This window comes from Phacochoerus africanus, chromosome 3 (genome assembly GCF_016906955.1).
Source record: "Phacochoerus africanus isolate WHEZ1 chromosome 3, ROS_Pafr_v1, whole genome shotgun sequence".
Lineage (NCBI taxonomy): Eukaryota > Metazoa > Chordata > Mammalia > Artiodactyla > Suidae > Phacochoerus > Phacochoerus africanus.
The window spans coordinates 72,866,869-72,893,714 of NC_062546.1; the positions used below are offsets into that span (position 1 = coordinate 72,866,869).

Here is a 26,846-nt window from a genome sequence, read left to right on the forward strand (position 1 = left end):
AAAAACAGTGTTTTTTTTATGGTTTTAAAAAAATTCCTTGATGAATTTACTGATGTTCTTATATTTATAGATATATTCCATTAATTTAGTTTGCTTCCTTTTTAGTGTTGGGGGGGGAGTCATGTGCCAGAAGTAAATGAGTAGTCTTATGGTACAAGTCACATCTGAAGAAAATGTTCAAGGATTTTCATTTAAAGATGGGCTTGAGACTTCTAGACTCACTAAGCATTTTAAATCCCAAAGAAAAGGCTCAGATTTCATTTCAAATTAATTTTTTTCTGGCAAAAGGAGCCTCTATCCCGAGGCTGACATCAGGTACATTATCTATATTCTGTGAGTCTGTTCCCTTCTCACGGGGGTGGTGGAAGCACTCAGGGAGCTGCCAGCTGTTCCGCCCAATAAGAAAGGGCCCTTTCCCTGAATCACTGCACAAATTACAGAGTCAAATGAGGCCATCCCTGCTCTGGGTGCTTTTCCTAAGTTTCCTCTAAATGGCAATATTCCAGCCATCTCCTCATTCTCTCATTTTATTCTTGTCAAAGACAGAGGAATCGTACATACAGGTTAGCGAAAAAGGATCCAAGTTTCGGTGGATCTTCCTAGAAAATGGTATCATTTCTTGGATTAAATCCAACTGAGAGAAAAAAAAAGTGATAGTAAAGAGAATAATAACCATAATCAATTACCACATTGAGCAATAAATCACGATTTGTGCTTCATATCTGAGGTCTGATTAGTATAAAATAAAGATTCTAATTCATCTTTATTCAAGAACTTTGTCTTCTAAAACTTTGCATACCAGCTCTTTGATGAGAAATTATGTTTCTAGTCTCCAGATTTTTGTTTTTCCAGACATGTATCATACATACTTTCATATATGCAGAGGATAAAGTAAAATTAATAAACCTAGTAGTATGCATACGTTTTATATGTAGGGGCAGCAGATCAAGTTATGGGGAGAAAACTGGTGTGAGCATACTCAAGAGTTTTGAATTTGATCAAAGACAATCCAAATACTAAAAAGGACAACCCAGCAGACACTTTGTGAGGTATATTTCCCATAAATAACATACATATTTTGCAATAATGCCACATTTTAGATTTTTTTTCTGATTTCAGAAGCAAATATGTATTCATTGTGAAAATTAGAATATAAAGAGCAGAAAAAAAATTAAAAAAAAACAGTGGCCAATTTACTACTTAGAAAAACAGTAACCACTATTGCTGTTGCTCTTTGGCTATATTTTTCTTTTATATCATATTTTTTTAACTTTTTTTTTAAGGGCTACACCTGCAGCATATGGAAGTTCCTGGGCTGGGGTCAAATCGGAGCTGCATATGCAACCTATACTGCCACTTGTGGCAATGACAGATCCTTAACCCACTAAGTGAGAACAGAGATTGAACCTGCATCCTCCGAGAGACAATGTCCTTAACTTATGAAGCCACAATGAGAACTCATACATTCACTGACATATCTAACAGTGTTTATTGAACCCTTACTTTGTGCAGGTACTGAATGAGTAGGTCAGGTTCTGCTTTCACAATCTTTATCAGAAAAGTTTGTAGCTTATTTTTTCTTCCCCCAACTTTACATTATGCCATGCAGATTTATTCTGCAATCGTTCTTTGAAAACAGAAGTTTTCATAGCTGTATAATCCATAATTGTATAATTGCACAATGACTTATTTAACAAATACCCATAGTTGTCGGTTAGATTATTTCAAAATTTTCACCACAATCAAAAGCATTTTAATTCAGACTTTCAGATTGTTGTTCTTTGAATTATTTTTTCTTTGAATATATTTCTAGAACTGAAATCAAGTTTGAAGAGTACAAATACTTTAAAGACTCTTAATGCTCATTTCCAAATTACTTCATAGAAAGCTTATACACAATATAGGTATAATATTTGTATATACACCAGTGCATGTATACACAAACACACATGTTTTTATATCTACATGTTTATGCTACAAGGAAGTAGAGTAGTTCATAGGATTTATAAAAATGTAATGTATTTCTTTTAAATTTACTTCATTTTTAAGTAATAGATATAAAATACTATAACCTATTCCATTTTTATGATTCAAAGTATTACAGAGAAGCATGGAGAAACAAAGCATTCTCCATTTAACCAGATGCATCGTTCTGGCATTTTAATAATACACAGTTGCTTTGACTCTTTGACCTGGGTTGGATGCTAACAGAAGCAAATCTTTGCAACTTAGGTCTTCTTTACGTCTACTCAAATCATTCTATTTCTTGTACACTCTTGAAATTCTGAGAAGTTGTTCACCATGACCTTTCTTTAAGTCTTAAAACCTCAATGTGACATTCCCTTTGAGGTAGGAAGCAGGCTGTTTAGAGCTGTCTCTCTCTTGACTAATCCAAGCCACTAGCAATCTTAAAATTTTTAAGTTAGTATATACAAATGTGAAACTATGCCTCCAAACATTGAAACCATGTTGCTAGGATGATTTTTTTCAGAGCACTAGTTCTCTGAGACTAAAAAAGGTCTAGCCAATTGCTTCCATAAAAACAAAAACAAAGAAAAACCATGAGTATGGTGTACATAACAGCCAGATTTAAGAAGTCAAGTAGCCTTGACTCTCCTAACTAGTTTATTATATTTACAAACATTTATCTCAAGCTGATCAGAGACCAAGTATTGCAACAATCTTTCCAAAACATTTGTTCTGTGTTGCCGCATTTCATTGCTGTGAGATGCCACAGCAACTGAGTTTTTTGACTTCAAAGCAATGAGTGATGGTTCATTCTCAAAGGAGAGAAAAACATCAGGAAAGAGGGAAAAAATTTCCTTTCTCTTAAACTATACATCAAATAGATATATAGTTGATGATCTTAACCAATTATATCTAGAGTTCTCAACTTCTAGATCTGAGTCCATTTTCAACAGTTAAGGGGACTAAGAACTTTTAACTCTTCTTTCCTACAGCCTATAATAATAAACCCTTCAACAGGGAAACCCACCCCCCCATACTGTTTTCTGAACACACTGTTGGAAGTGCTAGAAGTCTGTGTGCAGGCCTCCAGAGCTGATTCCTTTGAGGGACTTCTTGGAAAATCAGGTTTAAAACTTAGGTTATATTTAGTCTTCAATTCTATGTAGACAAACCCTGCTTTGGATGACAGCTATGGCTACAATGGTGGTATGTCCTCTCTATTGCTTTATTTTTGAGTTCCTTGATTATATGTGTACTTTCAGATTCTTCTCATTGATTATTTGTGTGCTTTAGAACTTTATGAAAATTATTGGTTCTTTAAAAAATTGACATAACACATCGGTAAATTTTTAGACCTAAAACACTAGAGACAGATTTTGAAGCAGTGTATTAGAATATTCTACTTTTTCCTCATTACTTTTGGTTAATTTTTCTAAAATAACATATTTCTCTGGTTTTACAACTATCAGAATACAATTTTTATATACTATTGTCTTGAAATTTAATTTCTGTATCCACTTCATATTTTAAAGTTGTGCTTTATAAGCTTTTAAATTGGAATTTTTAGTTATTTTTATTTTGTTTTAATAAGATTATTTATTTTTCAAAGAACAACTGTATTTTTTAATTTATAAAAGATTGCTTTTCTTAATTTTATTATTTTTACATACAGATTTCTTTAGTTATATTTATTTATTAAAAATGTTTCTTAAGGGAAGTACATAATTAACTTTTTTCTTGGATTCCTATTGTGGCTCAGTGAATTAAGAACCCGACATAGTGTCCATGAGGATGTGGGTTCAATCCCAGGCCTTGCTCAGTAGGTTAAGGATCTGGCATTGCCACAAGCTGCAATGTAAGTCCCAGATGTGGCCTGGAATCTGGCATTGCTATAGCTGTGGCATAGGCCTGTAGTTCCAGCTCTGATTTGACTCCTAGGCCAGGGATTTTCATATGCTGCAGGTGGGGCCATAAAAAGAAAAAAAAAAAAAAGAATTGTTTAACTTTCTTTTTAAATGCTAAAAACATTTAATGCTATGCATTTGCCTCTGAGTAATTCTTTGGTTGCCAGCTATTATACTTGATATTTACTGATCTCTTCCTTAGGACAAAAGCAATTAAAGGAAATGTTATTTTAATTAACAAATGACTGGGTGGTGTTTTGTTTAATATCTTGTTATCAATTTCAATTTTATTATATTGTATTCTATCTTTAGATTTTTAAAAACATTTCTATGTGATTTAGTATATGATTGATAATAATAAACAGTATGTGGGATAATTTAAAATAATGTTTTGTGTCTGTACTTAGGGTACGGAGTTTAATATGTATTTGTTAATCAACAATACAAATGGGAGTTACTGTTGTGGCTTAGTGATAATGAATCTGACTAGTACCCATGAGAATGTGGGTATGATCCCTGGCCTCACTTAGTGAATTAGGGATTCAGCATTGCTATGAGGTATGGTGTAGGTGACAGACACAGCTCAGATCCCACCATTGCTGTGGCTGCGGTGTAGGCCAGCAGTTGCAGCTCTGATTTGACCTCTAGCCTAGGAATCTCCATATGCCACATGTGCAGCCCTAAAAAGAGAAAAAAAAACCAAAAATCCAATACAAATATGTGAAAAATGTTTTTTAATCTTCGTTATAATCTTAAGAATATTTATCTACAATTAAATGCTATATTCTTATACTAAATATTTGTACATACCCAGATTTCTAAACAGGAACTGTTAAATAAAAAATAAATTATTTGGGAATGTAAAGGTTAGAGTTATTTAAAATATAATTAGCAAATAACAAACTTCTGAAGAAGTTAATATAATAATCTCATTAATTTTAAAAATCAAATTACATTTTAGATTTCATTTTTACTTTTTAACTCACCATCTGTTAAATCAATAAATGCTAGAGTTTAATTTTTGTTATTAAAATATTATTTTCTAAATCAACTTTCCTTGACATTTGTACTTTTCCATCTGTCAACATGGACCTTAAAATTTATTTTTACATACTATATATTTATGCACATATGCATTTATAACTGTATAAAGATCTCTTTATCCTTCATAACACATGTACAAAAATCATTTAACAATATAATTATTTATACATATTTGCAAGTAAAACTTAAAGAAAGGTGAGAGAAATAAAAACAAAATTGTACAAACTAAAATATACAATGTGTGTTTATGTTATAATCTGGATTGCAAAACTAAAATATTTGTGTTTTCTCCTCTATAAATGAATATAAAATTATTCTTATTATATATGGTGTTTTAAAGATGGAAAATGAGAAGATGCATGCTAAGTGATTAGATAAACACTAGGCACACATTTTCTATTTATACTTTTATTGATATTGGTATTAATATGTAAAGATTGATAAAAATTATTTTCCCTAAGAGAAAAATGCTTTAACTTTTTAGAAATTACTTAGCCATATCACTTTATATCTTTGTTTACTTTATGTCATTAACTAATGTATTTAATTTTAATATAACAAAATGATGGAAAATTGAAAATAATTTTATTCAAAATTATTCTAAAATTTTCTACAACTTCCAATTAATTTGCCACTCTGTGATATATATTTTTACCATTTTTTCCTTTATTTTAGTTGAAGCATAGTTGATTTACAGTGTTGTGTTCATTTCTGCTGTATAGCAAACTCATATAGATATATGTACACATTCTCTTTTTTTAACACTATTTTTTTTTAATTATGCAATTATGTAGACTTTTAGGTTTATTTGGTCTAATAGGAGTCTTTAACATGGGTAACTAATATTTTAAGAGCACTTTTTCTATTCCAGGAAATGTTCTAAACGTTTTCAAGGACCAAGTGACTTAGTCCTCACTGCAAATCCATGAAGAAATGTTACCCAGGTCATACAGATAGTACTGGCAGGGCCAGGACCCACACCCAGGCCATGTGGCTCTAGCATCAATGCTTTATGTCACTACACTGCAATTGGACAACTGGGGAGCTGCCCTAATCTGGACTTATAGTAGCACTTACTTCCTATCAGCTGGGTTCTAGGTTGTTTAACATCATTTCTATTATTGAAAAGTGACAAAGTCTCATTCCTAAAATCAGATATAGAAATAAGTATAGCCTCTTGAAGATTGAGGGTGAAAAAGGACACTATGACTCAAGCTTGCAGTATTTTGACTTATTACATTCTTCCCTTATGAACTCTTAGTGGACCATGGTACATAATACTGTGTAACATTCCCTAGATAGGAGTTTGTTCTTAATGTGAATGCAATATTTCTGATAAATTCTATATGAGATATTCTATATGAGATATATAACTATATAACTGTAAATTTAAGCAAAGTACTCTGCCAAAAACATATTTAACCAGTCATACTGTATTGATTTTGTTGATAAAATCAAATTGGTATATTTAACAATATTCTATGTGTAAATTCATCAATTAATTAAATCATTTTGATAAAGAATTATTTTCTACTTAATGAAATTGTACTTAAAATATGACCATAAACACTCTTCGTCAATGTAGAATTGAGAGCATCTGGAACCTCTTTAACTTTAGTGCTTCAAATAGTGCAAACAACTTCTCAGTAAATGCCTGTGACATGAATGCATGAATTGAATGCTTGCTCCCACTAACTCTAGATTTTTAGAGTTTATGTCATCTTTGCTTAGACCTCAAATATCAGTTCTAACTTACAGCTTATTTTATCTTCCCTCAGTTCCCATATATAGATCATTCTGATTGGAGTTAATCCATTTATATTATGAACATATAATAGAATATGTTTGAATCTCTCTATATTTGGAAACCTAACCCTAACATTGAGAGGAATATTGTCCCATGTAACTTGTTTCTTCACTGGTTTTCAGAGTTGATCAGCTGATCTAGCTGGTTGGGCCTGAGTGTTATTCCTTTATTACCATTCTATCTAAAGTCATTTTCTTTCTATTTAGTAGAAGAAAAGCAGAATTTGAGAGTCAATGAGAAGCTTCAATCCACTGTTAGAACCTCCAAATAAACAAGCAAATAAAAATATAATGGTTGCTGGTCAGATTGTTTTCCCAGTCAAAGAAAGCCACATCTTGGCTGTTTTAAAAATCAGAAAGATTAAAAGTATTTGTATATGATTCATCCTTGACTTACAATGACCTTGGCCTTATAGTGAAAGACTAGTGAAAGACTGGGTAGAAAAAAAGAACTCTAATTCCTGACTTTCTTGACAAGCCCTTAAAATAGCAGTTTCTTTAGTATCTGAGCCTAAAGTCTAGGTATCAATTACTAACAAATAAGAGGCCTCAGGCCCTCTCAATGACAGTGATTACAAAGGAAGCCTTCTGGAACATTCTTTCCACCCAACTTTGAAAGGATCAATTTGTTCCTTTTCTGTTTATTCCCAGTAAAAATGCTGATAAGTAATTTCAGTTAAATTCCTGCAACTTCACTCAACTTTGTAATTCCATATTATATTGCCAAAGTTTAACCCCCTTAATATGACCATCTAAGTTATTTAATTATACCAGTTAGTTGAGTTTTCTGCTGTCTTCTGAAGCAAGGCAAATGCACTGAAGCATGCATTCTATCAGATTTGGCAAGAGGAGTCTGTCTCTAGAAACAAAAAAATTGACCCATATCTTCATCATCTCTTTTATGATTGGATAAATTTGTTTTCACTTAGTAAGCTAATATAATATATTTATGTCAATTCTGAATCAGACTTTTATAAATGGAAACAAAAAAGGATGACATCTAAGTTCAGACTGACTACAGTTCAGTCTTCTGTAAGTCATTCCATGTGCTATTTCCCCCCATAAGTCCAAAACAATTTTTGAAAATACATTTAATAGATTTCAATCATCTATCTCTAAGGTAACTTTTTTAAACCAAATTAGGAAGACTCTTTAAATACTATGAGATGAAATAAAATATGTGTACTAATATTAGTATTTACATTTATTGAGTTCTTAGATTGTACAAAACACTGCTACAAATACCACACACATAATCTAATTTATGCTTCCAAATAACTCTGTGAGATAGGTACTACCACTGTTGGCATTTTCAAGATTACAAAACAGAATTTAAGTGAGGTTAAATGTCTGGCTCAAGTCTTTTAGAGCTAGTAAGTAACAGAAACCTTCAGTCTCATTCCAGAACCCAGAAGGCTCACAGAACAATGGTTATGGCTCCAGGCTGTGGAGTCAGAATGCTTGGTTTTGAATACTAACTCTTGCCACTTTTTAGCTGTGTAACCTTGGGCACACTGACTAAGCTTTTAGAGCCTCCGTTACCCCCTTAGGTAAAATGGAGACGACAATAGTACCACTGTATTGACAGGTTATTGACAAGACTAAATGAGAGAGAGCATGTACAGCCTGGAAAGCACTCCAAAATATGACCTATTTCTATACCATACTTCTGTAGCATGAGGGGACATGAAAGCTTTTTCTCACAATACTGTTCATAAATTTAGCGTGGGGATGGTCCTTGAGTTATCATCTAATGATGATCTTCCTACCAAATATCTTTATGATGGGTAAGCTTATGTCTATTTCAATTTCTACCATATGGTCCCAACATTTTATTGTTAATATTCACTATTTATTAAGAGAAGAAGAAATGATACAAGATTAGAGATACACAGAATCTTTGTGAGAGGACTAACTGCACTTCTTTTTAGGATTCTCTTCTTTTTTCATGTTCAAGTGAGTGTTTTCATTTTAGATTGCTAGGGCATTGAGAAAAACCATCCAAAAGGGTTACAGTTGGGGATTCTCCTCCAAGGGTGCACTTCGGCACACAGAATGTTACATGTGCATCTTTTACATACATATCCTTAAACTGTTTATCTGGCACATCGACAGGCAGCTGGTGGAACAAATAGGAAATCCTGGGAAGCACATTCATTTTTAAAGTGTTAATGCGCCCAATCCAAGAGACAGTAATGTGCTTCCATCCGTTAAGCTCCCCTTTAATGTTTCGAATTGGAGGGCCATAATTTAAATGAAATGCATTATCCAACCTGGAAGGTATTCCACATCCTAAATATTTAATTGATTTCTCCATCAGGGGAAGATGAGCTTACACAATAAGCAGATCCTATCTATATCTAAGTGTCCGATTAATAGTTTCTCTAATTTAGGGTAATTTAGGAGTTTACAACTTATAAAATGGCTATTTCTTCCACATTCCTCCCAAAGTACCAAGAGGATTGTCTCTGGATTAATTGCAAACAGCAGAGAATCCTCTTTGTGTAATGAATACTCAGAGTCAGCATCATCCAGCCATGCACCTATAATTTGAGATCTCATCTGAATATTTTTCACAAGGGGCTTCACATCCAAAGTAAACTGAAGTGGTAAAAGGAGCAAAGTTGTAATTGTTGCATCTTCCTATTTAAAAAGGTTAGCAAGTCAAATTCATTCCTGCTGATTTTTACTTAGTTGGGTCTTAGCTAACTGAGTGAGAAAGATAAATCAAGCTACTTGCAGATTTTCCTAATGGTGCAAAGTTTGGCACCCTGAGGACTATGGAAATGTCTATTACTATACTTGTAAAGGAGAGAAGTGGAACAAGACTGTGGGTGGTTGGGTCCATATGAGTGATTTATTGTCCATGAATCCCCGTACTCATTTCCGGATAAGCACTTAAGTGCTAAAGTTTATGATCATTTTCAGTTTAAGAAAAGGACAGGGCACATCTTAACATACAAAAGAGATATTATTTGGAGAAATGGATATTTTTTCCTGCTTTTACTAGCAAATTGGAAATTTTGTGTTTATATGGTTAAATGTATCCTTGAACTTTATCTAAATATGTTTAATTCTGATTTTATGAGGTCCTTTCAATTCCACTTGCTTTTAGAAAAAAGATATGGATGTTCTGTCAATTTTATTTTGGGATTTGATGTCTGAAAAAAAAAGAAGTTAAAAATTTAGTGGCATGTCAGGAATGCAATTTTTTTATGTTAAATTTACCTTTTCTGTGGCAGTTTTCCCCCTGTATTCTTGAAGAGTCGCTTTGTCGATAGCTTAATTTTTGCTTAAATACAAATTAGAATCAATTTTCTGGGGAAAAATAATCAGTATAACTCCTGTTCTCCACAACAAAGAAAATACATTCGTAGACATATTCTGGAAATTTAAATCCCTCAATGCTCTTTTGAGCAAGTCCAAGGAGATTTGAAGACTGACATTTTGTACTTTGCTATTCCCGAGAGGCATATGCATGATCATCTTTACTGAGGTTTGTTCCCATCCCTGCTGAATTAATATGCATTTTCGTTAACTAATCTTGAAACAACAGGAATAAAGTTTATCCAGGTCTTTTATACCTCAGAGAACAAAACAAATACTACAAATCTTTAGAGAGAAAGGATATACAAAAGGGCTTGAGGTGAATATTTCAAAGCAAATACTCTCTAAATGATGTGCAAATTATTTCAGCTCTTGAACATGATTTATGAAAGGGGATTAGCCCACTGAAATAAGAACCAAGTTTAAACTGTTGGGTTTCAAAGTCAAAGATGAGACGTGGTTACAAGAAAAGGAAGGAGAAAGGCGATAATAATTTAGAGGAGGGATTTGTTTTAGTTTTTCCTCTAAACTGACTCACCTTAAATTGTGTCACCAATTGTTTTACTTAACTGCAGTAGACAATATTATGTTTCTCCTCTAATTTTCTCTAAAGTTAAGAGTGTAATCATTAAGAAATGATACTAGGCTTTATATATCAGCACAAAGGTTTCTACTTGACATGTTAAAAAAAATATAATCACAAACTGTTAAACAAAACTATTCAAGCTGAAAAGGATAACTTCTAAGAGTTTTGAGTCGGAGAACATTTTTTTTCAATTCACAAGTCACATCTATAATAACACAACATAATACATTCTAATATTCCAATATGCTCTTCAAGTAATAGTTAAAAGCTTCTTTTAAGACTTATGAAAATGATTGCTTTTATGTAACTGTAAAGAGTATTAAGTGAGCTCACTTCTTAGGATTCCACAATGACCCACTATTGCTATTCTGGAAGGTAAAGAAATTTTAATGATTCCACTAGCATGTGATTAATACCTAACACCCTTGACTAAAATTCTGGATTTAGTTCAATAAAAATGAGTTAAGAAAAATTGTGTGTGTTCTCAGTCAAACCATTCTGTGAAATCAGTTATGCTTAATTTAAAAATAAGGCATGGAACCTCCATAACAAACCTAGGTACTGACTAGGGGGAAAAAAGAGTATTAATTATTCTTATGTAAGCTGTCCCAGAGTAATAAAACTAAATAAGTGAAGTGCATCCAGGCACTACCCAAATTTTGAGGAAACTCTTTCAAACTGTCTCATTACTATCCAACAAATTTTTAAAAGATTGGACATGTAGGGGCAAATTTATGAGGAAGATTCTTACTTAGAAAAGGATTATCATTTGCCCAGTTAAGTTTGCACTTCCTAGAATAGGTAAAAGCAGACCTGAAAAAATGATGCTTTATTTCTGAAATGATCATTATCTATTCTTGGTGAGTGAAATCTCATACTACTAGAAGGATTAATCAGATTTTATTTTGAATCTATCCTTTATTTTGGACAACTAAATTGTAAGCTCACTTTTTTTTTCATTTTTTCCAAACTACTTCACTAAACTGCAAGTTGGTGAGCCTTGATTGTTTTGGCAGGCATAACAGATAAACTTACTCTATGAGTGAAACAACTAAGTCATGGCTCACTCGGAATTATGACATCTAACCTGAAAGGCTGATGGATTCAGGTACTCTAAAACAATATAAAATAAAAGACATTTAAGCCTATAAAATACTATCATTCTTGAATCTGGAGAAGGGAGTAACAAAAAGAAGGCTATGTGTGAGATTGTGTTCCCAGAAGAGTCAAATAGAAAATAAGAGGTAAATAGCCTTTTGCATTTAAGCGTATCTGAAGAATCTATGAATTGCTTCCAAGGAATTGTTTGGAGCTTTGGTTTCTTGGCTGTTTGTTTTTGTGAGGGTAGTTTATTCTTGGCTTAATTTTCATTATTGTTGTTGTTGTTTGGCTAAAGCTGTTGACTTTTTGATATGGACAATTCAGAGTCCATGACTCAAGTATGGCACAGGCAAAAGTCACAAGTCTAAGTTGGTTCTGTCTCAGATAATCTGAAATCAGGGGTTGAAAGGGGTTGATGAGATGATTTAAATATTCACTGTCCAAAATCACTGTCATGCATGGCCCACGTGATAATAACCACATGTAGGGTTACTTTATATAAAAGCAGACAAGACAGCTCTTCTACATACGTAGGTTTTGTCAAAGTCTCAAAGACCACTCTCTGGCTCAAGAATTACAAAAATGTACCTAGAGAAACTATTTTTGTCAAATGAAAGTATGCTTCTCAAATTTTAATGTGCAAATGAATCACTTGTTACAAAACGGATTCTGTTTAGTAGTGTTAGGATAGGGCTCTGGATTCCATATTTCCTAATAAGCTCCTAGGTGATATTGTTGCTGCTGGTCCATGGATCACTGTAAATTTCAAGAATCTGGAAAGAGCCCAAAATAAATGGTAAACAGGATGCAAGTCCTGATGAGTTCCTAGGCATCCTAATGTGTTTTTGTTGTTGTTGTTGCTATTTTGTTTTTATTTGTTTTGTTTTGGTTAGGATTTTTTCTCCCCAAACTACAGAAGCAATGGGTACTTGGGAACTGCCAAGAATCTTTCCAATACATGTCAGGAAAACCTGTCTATATCCTCTTGGAAATTGCTGAAATTTTCTCTCTTCCCCATTCCCATTGCCTAGTTTCAGCCTGCATTATATTCCTTGGGCTACTATAATAGTTTCCTGATTTATCTCCTTATATCTGGTTTTGCACTTTTTTTTTGTGCTACCTGTCTCTTTGCCATTCTCTACATTTCCACTAAAATTATCACGCTAAATATCAGATCTGTAAATGTCTCCTGCCTTAATAAAAGTCTGTCACTAGCCTCCCATTATTTATAGTACAAATCCAAATTTCTTTTGCATTCTGTGAAAATTTATTTGCCTATATTTCCTGCTCATTTGCAACCTATCTCTAGTTGCTGCTCTCATGTTTTGTGTATCCTAGGCTCACTAGTCTAGGCTATTCTCCAAATATGTTATGCTCTATAGTTTTTTCTGTCCTGTTCCAATATGTACCCATTTTATTCTCTGCCATTCCTCTTATCAATCTGAAAAACTCCCAGCCTTGCAAAGTTTTACAGCAGCATTAAACTCCAGGTAAAAATATATTTTCCTTTGTTGCCTTCTCTTCCCTGGATCCTTCCCCTTATCTCCTACCTGTGCCTTTAGGGATCACTTCCCCAAATATTATCTACACTCAAATCCTTGTCTCACAGACTGCCTCTAGAGGCATCCAAACTAAAAAGTCCATGAAGAGGTCAATGCCTTACATTTCAAACTTTCCCTTAATTTCTCATACATAAAATTCAAAATTGGTTGATTTTCTTCATCTCATTCACTTAGTCATTTATTTACCCACTCACTCAGACATTTAATTTTGAACACCACTACCTATGTTTCAGACTCTGTTCTTAGTGAATGGGGATGAGGAGGAATAATCATCAGAAGGTCATGATTTATACCCTCAGGCCCTTGCAGTCTAATAGGATGGGGAGCATCCTGGCTTCAGCAAATGACCCAACGCTTGGTCAGCTAGGGTTGTCTCTCCCACATATCAAATCCCTTCACTCAGATAGAGTGGACCTAGCAGGCATCTAGGAACTTACTGGCCTGTCAACAGTGTGCTCTGGTGTGACTAGACCTTTAGCATCTTTCAGTTTACTCCTTATAAGTGATTCTTTTTTTTTTTATTATTGGTATAAAAAAGAATAACTTTATTTGGTTGATCTCATTCCACAGACTTTTTTTAAACTTTTTTTTGTCTTTTGTCTTTTTAGGGATGCACTTGCAACATACGGACCTTCCCGGGCTAGAGGTCTAATCGGAGCTGTAGCCTTTGGCCTACGCCATAGCCACAGCAAGATGGGATCCAAGGCTTGTCTGCGACCTACACCACAGCTTACGACAATGTGATCCTTAACCCACTGAGCAAGGCCAGGGATCGAACCTGCAACCTCATGTTTTCCAGTCAGATTCATTAACCACTGAGCCACGATGGGAACTCCTCAAAGACTTTTTTCTCTTACTAATTATAAGTGATTCTTTATTCATGTGGTTTTGATATTTTTACTTTAGTCAAAAAAAGATTTCTCTCTATCAACATATGTGTTATGATGCTTGGTTTGATCCTAAAACATATATCTTTAATATATTTGATTATATGTGTGTATATATATATATATACACACATATATAAAATATCAAAATAAAACAAAATTCTTCCTTGCTTTTGAGTGAAATGACATAACTCTCTGTCAAAATTCTGCCATTACAACATTTAACTCTTTTATACAAGAATGAAAAGGCAACTGACACTTGCTGACATTTCCTCTATAGAGATTACCATAATATTAGGCTCATAGTCAGGGAGGGGAAAGCCAAGCATTTATTCCCCATAACATTCAGAATCCCTTAAGGGATACTTTTAAAGACAAAAGCATATATAATGCTATGAGTGAATAGAATAATAAATATATTAAAAATTAAACTTTTGATAAATTATGCATTTGTTTAATCTTATTTTGCTACCTGCTCAAATCAGTGGCAAAGTGTATTCTAGCTATATTTCTAAAGAGAAAAGTTGATGGTTTATAGTAGATTAAAAAGTCATGATTCTTTTACTCAGAGTACACCCATTTAGGAATCATTATAGCTAACATTTATGTTGTAATACAAATTTATACAGCTTTTTGATAAATTTTAGGTCTAACATACATTATCCTTAGATCTATTACCTCATTAGATCACATATATTTGTGTGTATCTGTGTATACCTTTATATACAATTTTATATTTATATAAAAAGTAATTCTTCATCTGATTGTTTAATAAAACATTTGTACATGATTTTGCTAGACACAGTACATGTGATCTGCAAAATATATACCATTGCTTTGAGATTCACAGTTCTAAGAGAAAGTTGAGAGAGGCATATAAATAATGAACCTTAAAATACCAAACTAGTGCACATAATCAGGATGAAGAAATAGTATACTACTGTTCCTAAAAATGTTTTGGGAATTTTATCTTCATTTTTTTTAGTATGGAATAAGAAGGACATTAATAATTGTCTTTTGAATATCCTCCTTCCTTCATTAACTAATTTAACACTGCACATTTTTGAGTACTCTCACATATCATAAAGCCGCTCAACTAGTTGAAGATAAAGGTAGATTAGACAGAGTCCTCTTCAGAGTCTGATAGTTTAGTGGATAGACAAACAGACATGAAAAATTAGCACATTGTAATACATTTTGGTAACTGCAATGGTAGAGATAAGCACTGAAAATTGTGGGAAAACCATGAAAGATCTCAACTCACTGCAGAGATTTGGGAAGATTTTTGGAGGAGGTGTGGCTTGAGCTGAGTCATAAAGGATGTTAACTTAGTAAAGAAAAGACTCTGAATTAAATGTAAATGTCAACATAGAGTAGTGTGCATCAGGGATTATAAACATCATCTCCCTGGAACATAAATTATGGGTCAGAGATGGGTGGTAAAAAACTGGTAAAGGGGACCCAAGTCATAAATGTAGTTCTACAGAGGAACTTGGACTCAGCCACTCCAATGCAATAATTTGATTAGAAATTGTTCCTGACCTGTAACTTCAGTTTGGACAACATCTATGATGGCACTATCCCAGTCTGACATTTTCTTTCTTTTGCTTTTTAGGGCTGCACTCACAGCATATGGAAGTTCCCAGTCAAGGGGTCAAACTGGAGCTGCAGCTGCCAGCCTGTGCCACAGCCACAGCAATGAGGGATCCGAGCTGTGTCTGCAACCTACACCACAGCTCATGGCAATGCCAGATCAGGACCAGGGATCAAACCTGCATCCTCATGGACACTAGTTAGATTCACTTCTGCTGCACCACAATAGGAACTCCCACAGTTCGACGTTTTCTATTTGGCCATTGCATCTTCTATTTTGCCTCTCTTTCTTTAGGTCTGTTGATTTTGTATACAAAAAAAGTATATTTATTTACATTACCAAAATTGGGTCACGGGAATATCTGGCTTAATGTTCTGTTTAAATATTCAAAGATAGGTCTCATTGGTTTATTTTTGCTTTTATTTCTGTTGCTTTGGGAGACTGACCTGAGAAAACATTTGTAAGGTTGATATCAGAGAATTTTTTGCCTATGTTCTCTTCCAGGAGTTTGATGGTGTCTTGTCTTCAATTTAAGTCTTTCAGCCATTTTGAGTTTACTTTCATGCATGGTGTGAGGGTATGTTCTAGTTTCACTGATTAGCATGCAGCTGTCCAGGTTTCCTAGCAGTACTTGCTGAAAGACTATCTTTTTCCCATTTTATATTCTTGCCTCCTTTGTCAAAGATTAATTGACCATAGGTGTCTGGGTTTATTTCTGGGTTCTCTATTCTGTTCCATTGGTCTGTATGTCTGTTTTGGTACCAGTACCACACTGTCTTGATGACTGCGGTTTTTTAACATTGCCTGAGGTCTGGGAGAGAGACGCCTCTGCTTGGTTTTTGTTCTTCAGAATTGCTTTGGCAATTCTGGGTCTTTTGTGGTTCCATATAAAATAAACCAATGGACCTAATCAAACTGACAAGATTTTACACAGCAAAGGGAACCAAAAAGAAAACAAAAAGACAACTTACAGAATGGGAGAAAACAGTTTCAAATGATGCAACTGACAAGGGGCTAATCTCTAAAATATACAAACAACTTATACAACTCAACAGCAAAAAAGCCAGCAACCCAATGGAAAAATGGGCAAAGGACCTGAAGAGACATTTCTCCAAGGAAGATATACAGATGGCAAACAAGCATATGAAACAATGCTCAACATCACTGATTATTAGAGAAATGCAAATCAAAACTACCACGAGATACCACCTCACACCAGTCAGAATGGCCATCATTAATAAGTCCACAAATAAATGCTGGAGGGGTGTGGGGAAAAGGGAACCCTCATGCACTGTTGGTGGGAATGTAAGCTGGTACAACCACTTAGAAAAATATATATAGAACTACCATATGACCCAGCAATCCCACTCTTGGGCTTATATCCAAACAAAACTCTACTTAAAAAAGACACATGCACCCACATGTTCATTGCAGCACTATTCACAATAGTCAAGACATGGAATCAACCCAAATGTCCAATGACAGATGATTGGATTAGGAAGATGTAGTACATATACACAATGGAATACTACTCAGCCATAAAAAAGAACAAAACAATGCCATTTTCAGCAACATGGATGGAACTAGAGACTCTCATCTTGAGTGAAGTAAGTCAGAAAGAGAAAGACAAATACCATCTGATATTACTTATAACTGGAATCTAATATATGGCACAAAGGAAACTTTCCACAGAAAATAAAATCATGGACTTGCAGAATAGACTTGTGGTTGTCAAGGGGGAAGGAGAGGGAATGGGAGGGACTGGGAGCTTGAGGTAAATAGATGCAGAATGTTGCCTTCAGGACAGATTAGCAATGGGATCCTGCTGTGTAGCACTGGGAACTCTGTCTAGTCACTTATGATGGAACATGTAATGTGAGAAAAAGGAATGTATACATGTATGTGTAACTGGGTTACCATGCTATACAGTAGAAAAAATGTGTATAAATAAATGATAAAAAAATAAATAGTCAAAAATAAACTGGCAGACTGATTTACCATTCTTAAGTCATCCATAAGCCTTTTCTTGAAGGAAGCTAAGAGTCTTAATGTTATAGATCATATTTTATTGCATTTGGATGGAGAGAGCTGGTATTTTTGGAAACAACTCACACATTGGGATGAAAGTAACATCTGATTTTCCTTATATGGATGTACACTTTACTATGAGTAATGAGAAATAAACTTATTTTCCAAGAAAATCTCATTGATTATACATGTTTACAGTTAAATGTTTTTCCTAAGTATACTATTGGACCTATTGGGGACACCCAAATAAATCAATTAAAAAACAAATTACTTTTTTTTAGGATTTTGAAGAAAGGTAACATTATTCCTACACTCTAGAAACAAAAAGGAGGATACCACATAAATCCTGTATAACTAAAGACTTGATCATTTGCATTCAAATGGATGCTTTTCTTTGCTCTGGGATTCACTGTCAAGAATGCTTTAAATATCATATTTAGCTAAGATACTTTAAACTTGATATGGCACTGGTGAACAACTATTATATACCTAACTTAATAAGAAAATATTAATATATGCCCATTCTAGAGGAATTAACAGAGAGGAAACTTTCAGAGGAAATCAAAGAACATTTTTTTTCTACTGTTTACAATCACAGTAGTGTATTAATGCTAAGGAAATATTGCTCGACAGTTAGATAAAAGAGCCCTCTGGATTTGGCCTATTATTGAAAGAAAGATGCCATTTGACCTAATGAAATCAGAAATTGATTAAATGCAGTTCATCTAAGGGGAAATATGGTCAGGGAGTTACTGTGAGGGTCAAGAGGAGATGGGGTGATCTAGTGCTTGAGTGCTGATAGGGTTAGATAGACTTTCAGAGTAGCTGATGCTACAAGATACATGACAATGGACACCCACAGGTCAGAGGGCAAGATCAACCCCTTAGATGAGAAGGAAGAGATTAATCAGAACATTCTTTGCTCAGCTTATAACTAAGTCCTCTTATCCAGTGATTCATGGAGAACTGAATGTTTTGAAGAAACTGTAAACTGTGAGTTGCAGGGAAGTAGGAGTTGCTGCTAACTATCTTGGGATCACATGTCAGAACAATTGCTGGGGTCACATGGTACCTTGGTGAAAACCTGGAACCTTTGTGAATAATATTTTTTAGACAAAGTAATTCAGATTATCAAGTGTGCCTCTAGTCTTTACTATTTTTTTTTTCTCATAATGTTTAAATCTTTCTGCTTTGGTAATGTAAACATTTTTATTTAAAACTTTTTTTTACAAAACTGGAATATTTTGAAATAGAGAACTTTCTTAACCTGTGGAAAACAATCAAGAAGAGAATTGACACTCACTGTTCTTTAGATATTGTCTGTCCTATGACTACAGTAAAACAAAATTATTTTTACTTTCACACTTTAGTTCAAAAGTGTGAACTTCTGTGTGAACTTTTTTCTCAGGTGGATACTGAATGAAAATGGTGCCAGGCTGGCAATATATATATATATATATATATATATATATATATATTTTTTTTTTTTTTTTTGGTCTTTTGCCATTTCTGGGGCTGCTCCTGCGGCATATGGAGGTTCCCAGGCTAGGGCTCTAATGGGAGATGTAGCCACCGGCCTACTCCAGAGCCACAGCAACGTGGGATCCGAGCCACATCTGTGACCTACACCATAGCTCACGGCAACGCCGGATCCTTAACCCACTGAGCAAGGCCAGGGATCAAACCCAAAACCTCCTGGTTCCTAGTCAGATTCGTTAACCACTGAGCCACGACGGGAACTCCCAGGCTGGCAACATTAAGAGGAAAAAAAAATAATCAAATAATTGGCCATCTTACTAAATCAGAAACCCTTTGAAAGCACAGTAACTCATAGTATTCTACACAACTATTATCACTTTTTTAAAAATCCAGGTAGGAGCTTTTCTGCTTCTTTAGAGCGAGATATAATTCATTTCTGCAATTTTATTATTGTATACACAATTCTTGATAAGAAGAAACTTTAAAATATGTATTTATGTGAGCCTCCAGAACAGGCCTCACAATATGTGTTTCAAACAATTGCTAGTTACATATTTATCCATGAAACTAGTATGAATTTTCCATTTTGGATAATAATAAACATTTTATAAATTTTCTTAATTATATAGTTACCAGAAAGGTAACAATAGTCATGAGAAAAAAATATATTGGCTTTTGGGGAAAAAGTAGGAAAACAATGATTTACCAATGTTTTACATTTAAAGAGATCTTAATGAAACTCATATTCACAAGATGTAATCTTTGCTTTAAAACTTTCAGATTTCAATTAGAATATGTGTATATTCTTATTGAATTGTGAACATGAGTAATTCCTTGTGTTTGTGTGTGTGTGTGTGTGTGTGTGTGTATACTCTAGTTTTTAATTGTGAAACTCCCACACATACAGAAAACAAGAGCATCATGATCACTCATATAGACACCACCTAGATTCAACAAATGTTAACATTTTGGGCAATGCCAGACTTATCTGTCACTACATACATTTCTTACAAAGAACATCTGTCCTTGCTGAGGACTCACTTTCCCACCCCGTGCTGCAAAAACTTCCTCCCTAGACCTCCATTCTTTCCTTTATTCACTATTTCTTCTGGTTTGGAGAGTTTGCATTCCCTCTCTGCCATCACTAGGGATTTTCTGGATCCAGGTGCCTCCCGGCCAAAGACATTCTGAGAATCCTAATTGCATTGGTGGGGCTGGTACAAGGGTGTGGGAGAAGGAAAAGGGCAACTAGATGGGAGCAATGCTACTGGGAAGGCAGAGCTCCTAGGGCCAGAGGTGCAGCAGACTCGAATGAACTGTCCCATAGAAACAACATTGGAAATGATTGCCTAAGATTCAAGTACACTTTTGTGGCTGGGACACCGCTTCTTTATGAAAATGTGTTGAGGTCTAAGCAATCAGTTTACAATTGGATTTTGAGAACTTAGTCTCCTTACAGTTATGGGTGGCTAGTATTATAATTACTTAGATTAGCACAATGATTAACTGTCTTCTCTATCACACTTGCTTTCACTTGGCATGCTCAGTTTTATGTTGCAGACAAAATTTTAAACAAAGATACAACTAAAGTTTCACAAGCATTTTCATTTTCTACACTGCATAAATATCTCAATCCAATTTTTCCAATCCATCTTTATTCCTGTAGCCTTGTGCATACACACTTAATACACACATCACTAAAAGGCTAAGGAATTAGGAAATCCATATCTAAATACTTTTAGGATTTCACCCAGAACATATTTAGGTTTTAGGGTACTTTCATCAAAATACAGCTAAAAGGAAGCCCAGTTCCTTTTGGTTCTATTACTTTTGATTTTATTCTTCTAAATAATGTTCATCTTGGGGTCCTTATTTATAACACTAGGTATCAATTTTGTATAAAAGTTATCTAAGATCTCCACAGCTGGATATTACAGCTTAGCAATTGATTAGCATGAGATATTCCTCCTAAGGCATAAACTAAATACAAAAAATAATTTTTAAAAATTCAAAGTATGGATGAGTGGAGCTAAGAAACTATGTTGTGTACTTTCAGGTGTATCTGTTAATGAGAAATAATAAACACATGAATAAGCTAATGAACTAGAGCTATGGCTAAAGTGACAGTGAAATCGCTAGATGCTGAATCCTTTCCATCAACTGGAACTTCTTAAGGACCTGCTCTTCTGGGCATAAAAGAATCAAGAGAATCTCTTGGCTCCCTTGTCCAATTTCTTGGTGTGCTGCTCCTAAGAATGCCCTGGCTGCCATTTTCACCTGGGGAAGCGCCAGGGGAAAGACCAGCTGCTCATATTTAGAGTTTTGCAGCTACAACTCTCATATCCAATTCTGGCTCTTTTCTCCTATTTTCTCTACACTCAGGGAGAGGATGTCAAGTATACAGGCCCTGCTCCAGTCTTCCATCAGACACCACCCTTGGCACATGCCCTATTTTGGTGCCATCTGCTTGGGGACCTAGAGGATAATCATAAGAGCTCCTACTTATGAGTGCCTGCTGTGAGCTAAGTATTTACATATCTAATTTCGAATTCTTATTTGATCCTACAATGACAGTATTAGACCCATTTTTATAGATCTAGAAAGTAAAGCTCGGAAAAGCTAAGAAATCTCTCCAAGGTTTCTTGGGTTTATATTTGAGTCTATTCTCCTTGCCATCCGTGGAAGACACTTCTTTTTTCCTTGGAAAAATATGTTAGCATTTTCCTTGATTGACTCTCCACTTTCCATAATAGCCCTCCCTGGAGAGCTGCTCTCCCACTCTCATCCCATGCTGGTGTCCTGAATTTCCCACAGTGATTTGGCCCTGACACTGAATTTTCTGGCTTCTTGTCTGTTAGACTCAACTGATATCTTAAAATATCTGATTAGTAGTTAATAGTGTTGGCAGGTTAGAACTATATTTTTAAAAGGAAAGTATATTTAAGCACTTAGCTCTCTGAATTCACTCGTTGAGAATACATATTTTTTTCCCATGTTATACAGAGAAACTGGACAATGAAATGACCACCTGTTAGCTGCTAATGATGTTCACATGCCTTTAAAAAAAAAGTAATTCTGGCTTTATCTGTCTACAATCTTGGCGACAAAACTCGTGGGAACATCAAGGGCACAGGGAGCCAAAGGAAGCAAACTGACAATAAAGTTTGTGCCTAGACTGCTAATAAGGAAGGAGATACTGTGACTCTCTAACTCCACATAATTATTTAATCCTAAGAGGGTGATACAAAACTAAATGCATGTTTTAAAAACACAAGCTTGGGTATTCAAATCTGTGACTGATATCAGAGGGGTTTCACAGAGCCTGTTTCCTACTTGAAAAATATTTTTAAAAGCATCAGAAGTATGCTAATCATTACTCCAAATGCATAGTCCCATTTGATAATGTGTGGGTGGGCCAACCATTATGGCTTTCAGAAAATGAATACGTAAATACTGAATGAACGTCATTTAAGGTAATAGATGGACATTAACTGTACCCTATGTTGCAAAAAATATACTTGCCCTAAAAAAAAAGGCTTACAACTATAAATATCTACCAAAATGGAGAAAAGAACATTTTCTAAAATTAGGGCTAGCATAAAAGATTAAATGGCCCTTTTAGTTTAACAGTGAAATCAAAGTCCAAAGACAACATCTGGTTTTAATTCTTTTGCTAATATGTTTTTAGGTCCCTATTTAAGTTTATTATTTATAGGGATCTCATTATTTATTTATTTATTTTTTTGGTTGTGCCCTTGGCATGTAGGAGTTCCTAGGCCAAGGACTGAACATGAGCCACAAAAATGACAACTCTGGATCCCTAACAACTAGGCCATCAGGGAACTCCTTGGATCTCATTTTTAAAGTAATATTTCCATCAAAATCCAAGGTTGATATAAACTAAGTTTAACTTTCATTTGTTCACTTCTGTATAGTGTGATGGTTAAAAGAACAGACTAATTTCTAACAGATTCCTCGGGTTTGAAACTTGTCTCCATAATTTGTCTTTGTACAAACTGGTTTAATTTCCTGTACCTCAGTTTCCTCACCTAAAAAGTAGTGTTTTAACAGTATCTGCATCATTGGGTTAGTGGGAGGATTAAATACATCAATATAAGACAAAATACTTAGAACAATGCCTGAATAGTAAGTACCGAACATTTGCTAGCTATCATTTTTTAACTGCAAAGAAAAAAAGTAAATATGAAGTCATTATATACAATTAAGCACTTTTTGAAATGAACAGAATGAATCATATGTCTCTTTCCTTGTCTTTAGGCAAGATTTAATTTAAGTGCAAAATAGACAAATAACGGTCTTTATTTAAATTAAAAATAAATTCTAAAGAGAAATGGTTGATTTTCTACCTGTGGGAATCTTCTCCCCCGTATGGCCTGAAACCATTTCAAGTGACTATTGCTGAACACAAAACAGATTTACCTCAATGTTTCTTGAACATCCTTTTACAAACCTTTATCTTCTTCTGCGCTTTAGGCTTTAGAAACCTGTCAAAGTCTCCTCTAAATCAATAATTATATCAGATTCCAGAGCTACTGCTCATTGCCTCATAAATCCTTTTATATATACTACAAAAATATTTCTATAATAACATTAACCATGTACTCAGAATTGAATTCTAATTCTAAAATCTTACCTTATGTCTGATCCCACATTAAGTACAGAGGGACCATGACCAGCAATTAAAGGAAAATCTGCAAATGAGATAGCTCTAAACTGTACTATCATATGGAATTTTTTTAATGGCATTGCTAATTTTCCACAAATAACTTAATTTACAAAGCACCATAGAGTCCAAGACATTAATGTTGATAATTTTAAGCTCTAACTTAACACAACTAACTAACTAAATATATATACAGCCATTGATGAAATTGTGGTGTGGTTCTTTGAATGGCAGATTTGAAGGGATGCTCTCACTCAAAGTTGTCATGCTCTTTCCAGATTTGGGCTCCTAATAATTTAGTTTTGTAAGAAATATTATCACATGTAAATAGCTTCCCTCTTCCTTGTCATAAGGGTGAGTGCACATGTTTATTTACATATACATATATATATATATTATATATATATAATTCCCTAATGCATACAAATACATGTATATACATATATAGTTATCTACATATTTACTCATGCACATATACAGATATGTAGATATTCTGTAATCCTTTCCCTAGTTACTGAGTTCTACTGAAATTAAAAAAGCTAAGACAAAACTACACTGATCTTTGGTCAGAGGTAAGTGGCAGGAAAAAAATGGTGATTCAGAAGATTGGGGGTAGTAGCTAGGTAGATAATTCAGGAAAAGTACTATAATTTTTGAGACTTTGGGAAACTGTTTTTCTTTGATTATAGATATATCTACTTATTTTTTCAGGATTTTGAGACTCATACCAAATCTGTGAGATATGTATGATACTTTTTAATAAACCACTCTTACTGCTGAAGTAGCAGAATGAAAAAGGTTAAGAGATATGTTCAAGGTCACTATTTAAGTGGACAGATTGAACCTTTCACTTCAAATAGATTTCTTGTAGAATATTAGAACTAGATGTGACCTTGAAGGACATCTAATTCACATTCCACATTTCTAAATTTTTCTGGTGGTCTAAAAATGTAGACAGTTGCATAGCCTGTTGGTTTACATTGGGCCAACTGTGCTGGTCACTCATATATCTTTTAATGTATGGAAATCAAATAGTCAGCATACCAAGGTTTGGAGATGCTTGACATTTCCCACTTGCAAAATCAATCACCAATCTGAACACCATGGTTATTACTCAGAGATTCAAAGGTTTGCTGTAAGCAGAGACCATGACCTTGGAACAATTATTTTCTCAAAAGGCATTACCAACAATGACGTGAGCAAAGCACCCAGACTGCCCTCCAGTGCATGAATCCCTGACCAGCAAATGGCTACAACTATCCCAGAACAGTATAAGTTTGGCTCAAATCTTATTTCAGTGCATTTATATTTCATAAGCACTGCATTTAAACAAAGTTAAAATGAGCAAGTCAAAAACACTTACTTAAAGACTTTCTGTGCTCTGGTTTCTGTTCTTTTATATCACTGTCATAATGACTTAGTAATTCAGTACTGGAGGATCTCTGAATTTTAAATAATTCCAGGTTTCTTGAAGGAGTACTTGGATCCTTTGGCTGGAAATAACAATACATGGAATAATTTTACAAGAAAGAAAAAATACACTAAATAGTTCTGTGCTCTATTTTGATGTTAAATTAAAGGGAAGTTTGAAATAAAATAATTATTTTGAGGTAGGGGCCCTATGCTAAGGTCAATATTCAAATTAATTTTACATATTTATAAGTTATATACATATATATATATAAAATATACTAAATGCTGTGTCCATCCATTAACTAAATTAATCATTACAGTAATCCCATGAGATTGGTATTATTACTATCCTTATTTTCCAGACAAGGAGACTGAAGCCAAAAGATATAAGTAATTTGCCTAAGGCCACACAGCTAGTAAATGACAGGACCAGGATTTAAACTTTCAAATTCAGGCAGTTTGACTTGAGTCCACTTTTAATGGCAATAAAAAACTCTTTGTGTGTGGGGGGGGGCGGAACTCATGTGTACCTATATTAATGATGGGGAAAAGTCTACTGTTGTTTTATTTTTTTAAATTTTGATCCCCAAATAATATAATGGAAGTGTGCAATTAAATGGCAATAAAATTACACAAAATATGGTATTTTTATTGTATACCTTACTAAAAGCTCTCAAGAATATTTCCATCTCAAGATTTTGCAAAATATTACTGTTCTAAATTAAGATGTTTGGTCTAGAAACAGTACAAAATGAGTAGTTTTAAATAATTGACTATTTTAAGAGCATACTCTAAATGTGTGACTTAGGGTAATTTCTGAAAATTCTAGATATGTACTTTCCATGAGAAGAACAATCTAGTTTAGCTGTGCAAAGGATTATTATTTACTGGTATTATAACAGTGAACGTAGACACTGATATTTATTTTCAAGACTATGTATTACAGATTGCATAAACTGAAAATGTGAAAATTCAGTAGTTATTAAGCTCCTGTGTGCTTTTTACAGCCTTCAGTAAATGAATGTCTGTGAATGCTCTGTGTTTTTGAAAGAGAGAAATCAAATGACATTTAGTTCCACAAATCCTGTCTGGTGAAAATGGTTTTAGTGGACTCTGGGTAAACTTAATTTAATAACTCTCAGTTTGTAGGATCCAGTTAAATGCATGTGTGTTATATGCCTAAGCAATAGATTTAAATGACTACAGTCTAATTAATAAAGGTAACAGCCAAAACAAATACATACCAATCTGTCAATTACATTTTTGATAGCGTGGAACCAATCCAATATGATGAAGTCAATATCTGACTGAAGAAGAAACTCATTTCCTGATACTGTTGTGATCTAAAAAAAAAAAAAAAGACAGGTAAGCAAACCATATAAAATAAATCTCTTACTTTTAAAAAACATATATCCTTTTAAAAAAACACACTTTAATACACTGAGACATTTTCTTGTTTTCCA

The 26,846-nt window shown here is 34.1% G+C and overlaps 1 protein-coding gene across 9 annotated transcripts in view; it reads right to left on the reverse strand.

Moving 5' to 3' along the window:
- ARHGAP15 (Rho GTPase activating protein 15) overlaps positions 1-26,846 on the reverse strand; it is a 619,215-nt gene that overhangs the window by 287,019 nt on the left and 305,350 nt on the right. For all 9 annotated transcript variants that reach the window (XM_047772000.1, XM_047772001.1, XM_047771999.1 and 6 more), the window contains 2 exons: positions 26,628-26,726; positions 25,334-25,463 (listed from right to left, as the gene is read on the reverse strand). In XM_047772000.1, coding sequence (XP_047627956.1) covers positions 25,334-25,463; positions 26,628-26,726 — 229 coding nt within the window. The remainder of the gene's footprint in view (positions 1-25,333; positions 25,464-26,627; positions 26,727-26,846) is intronic.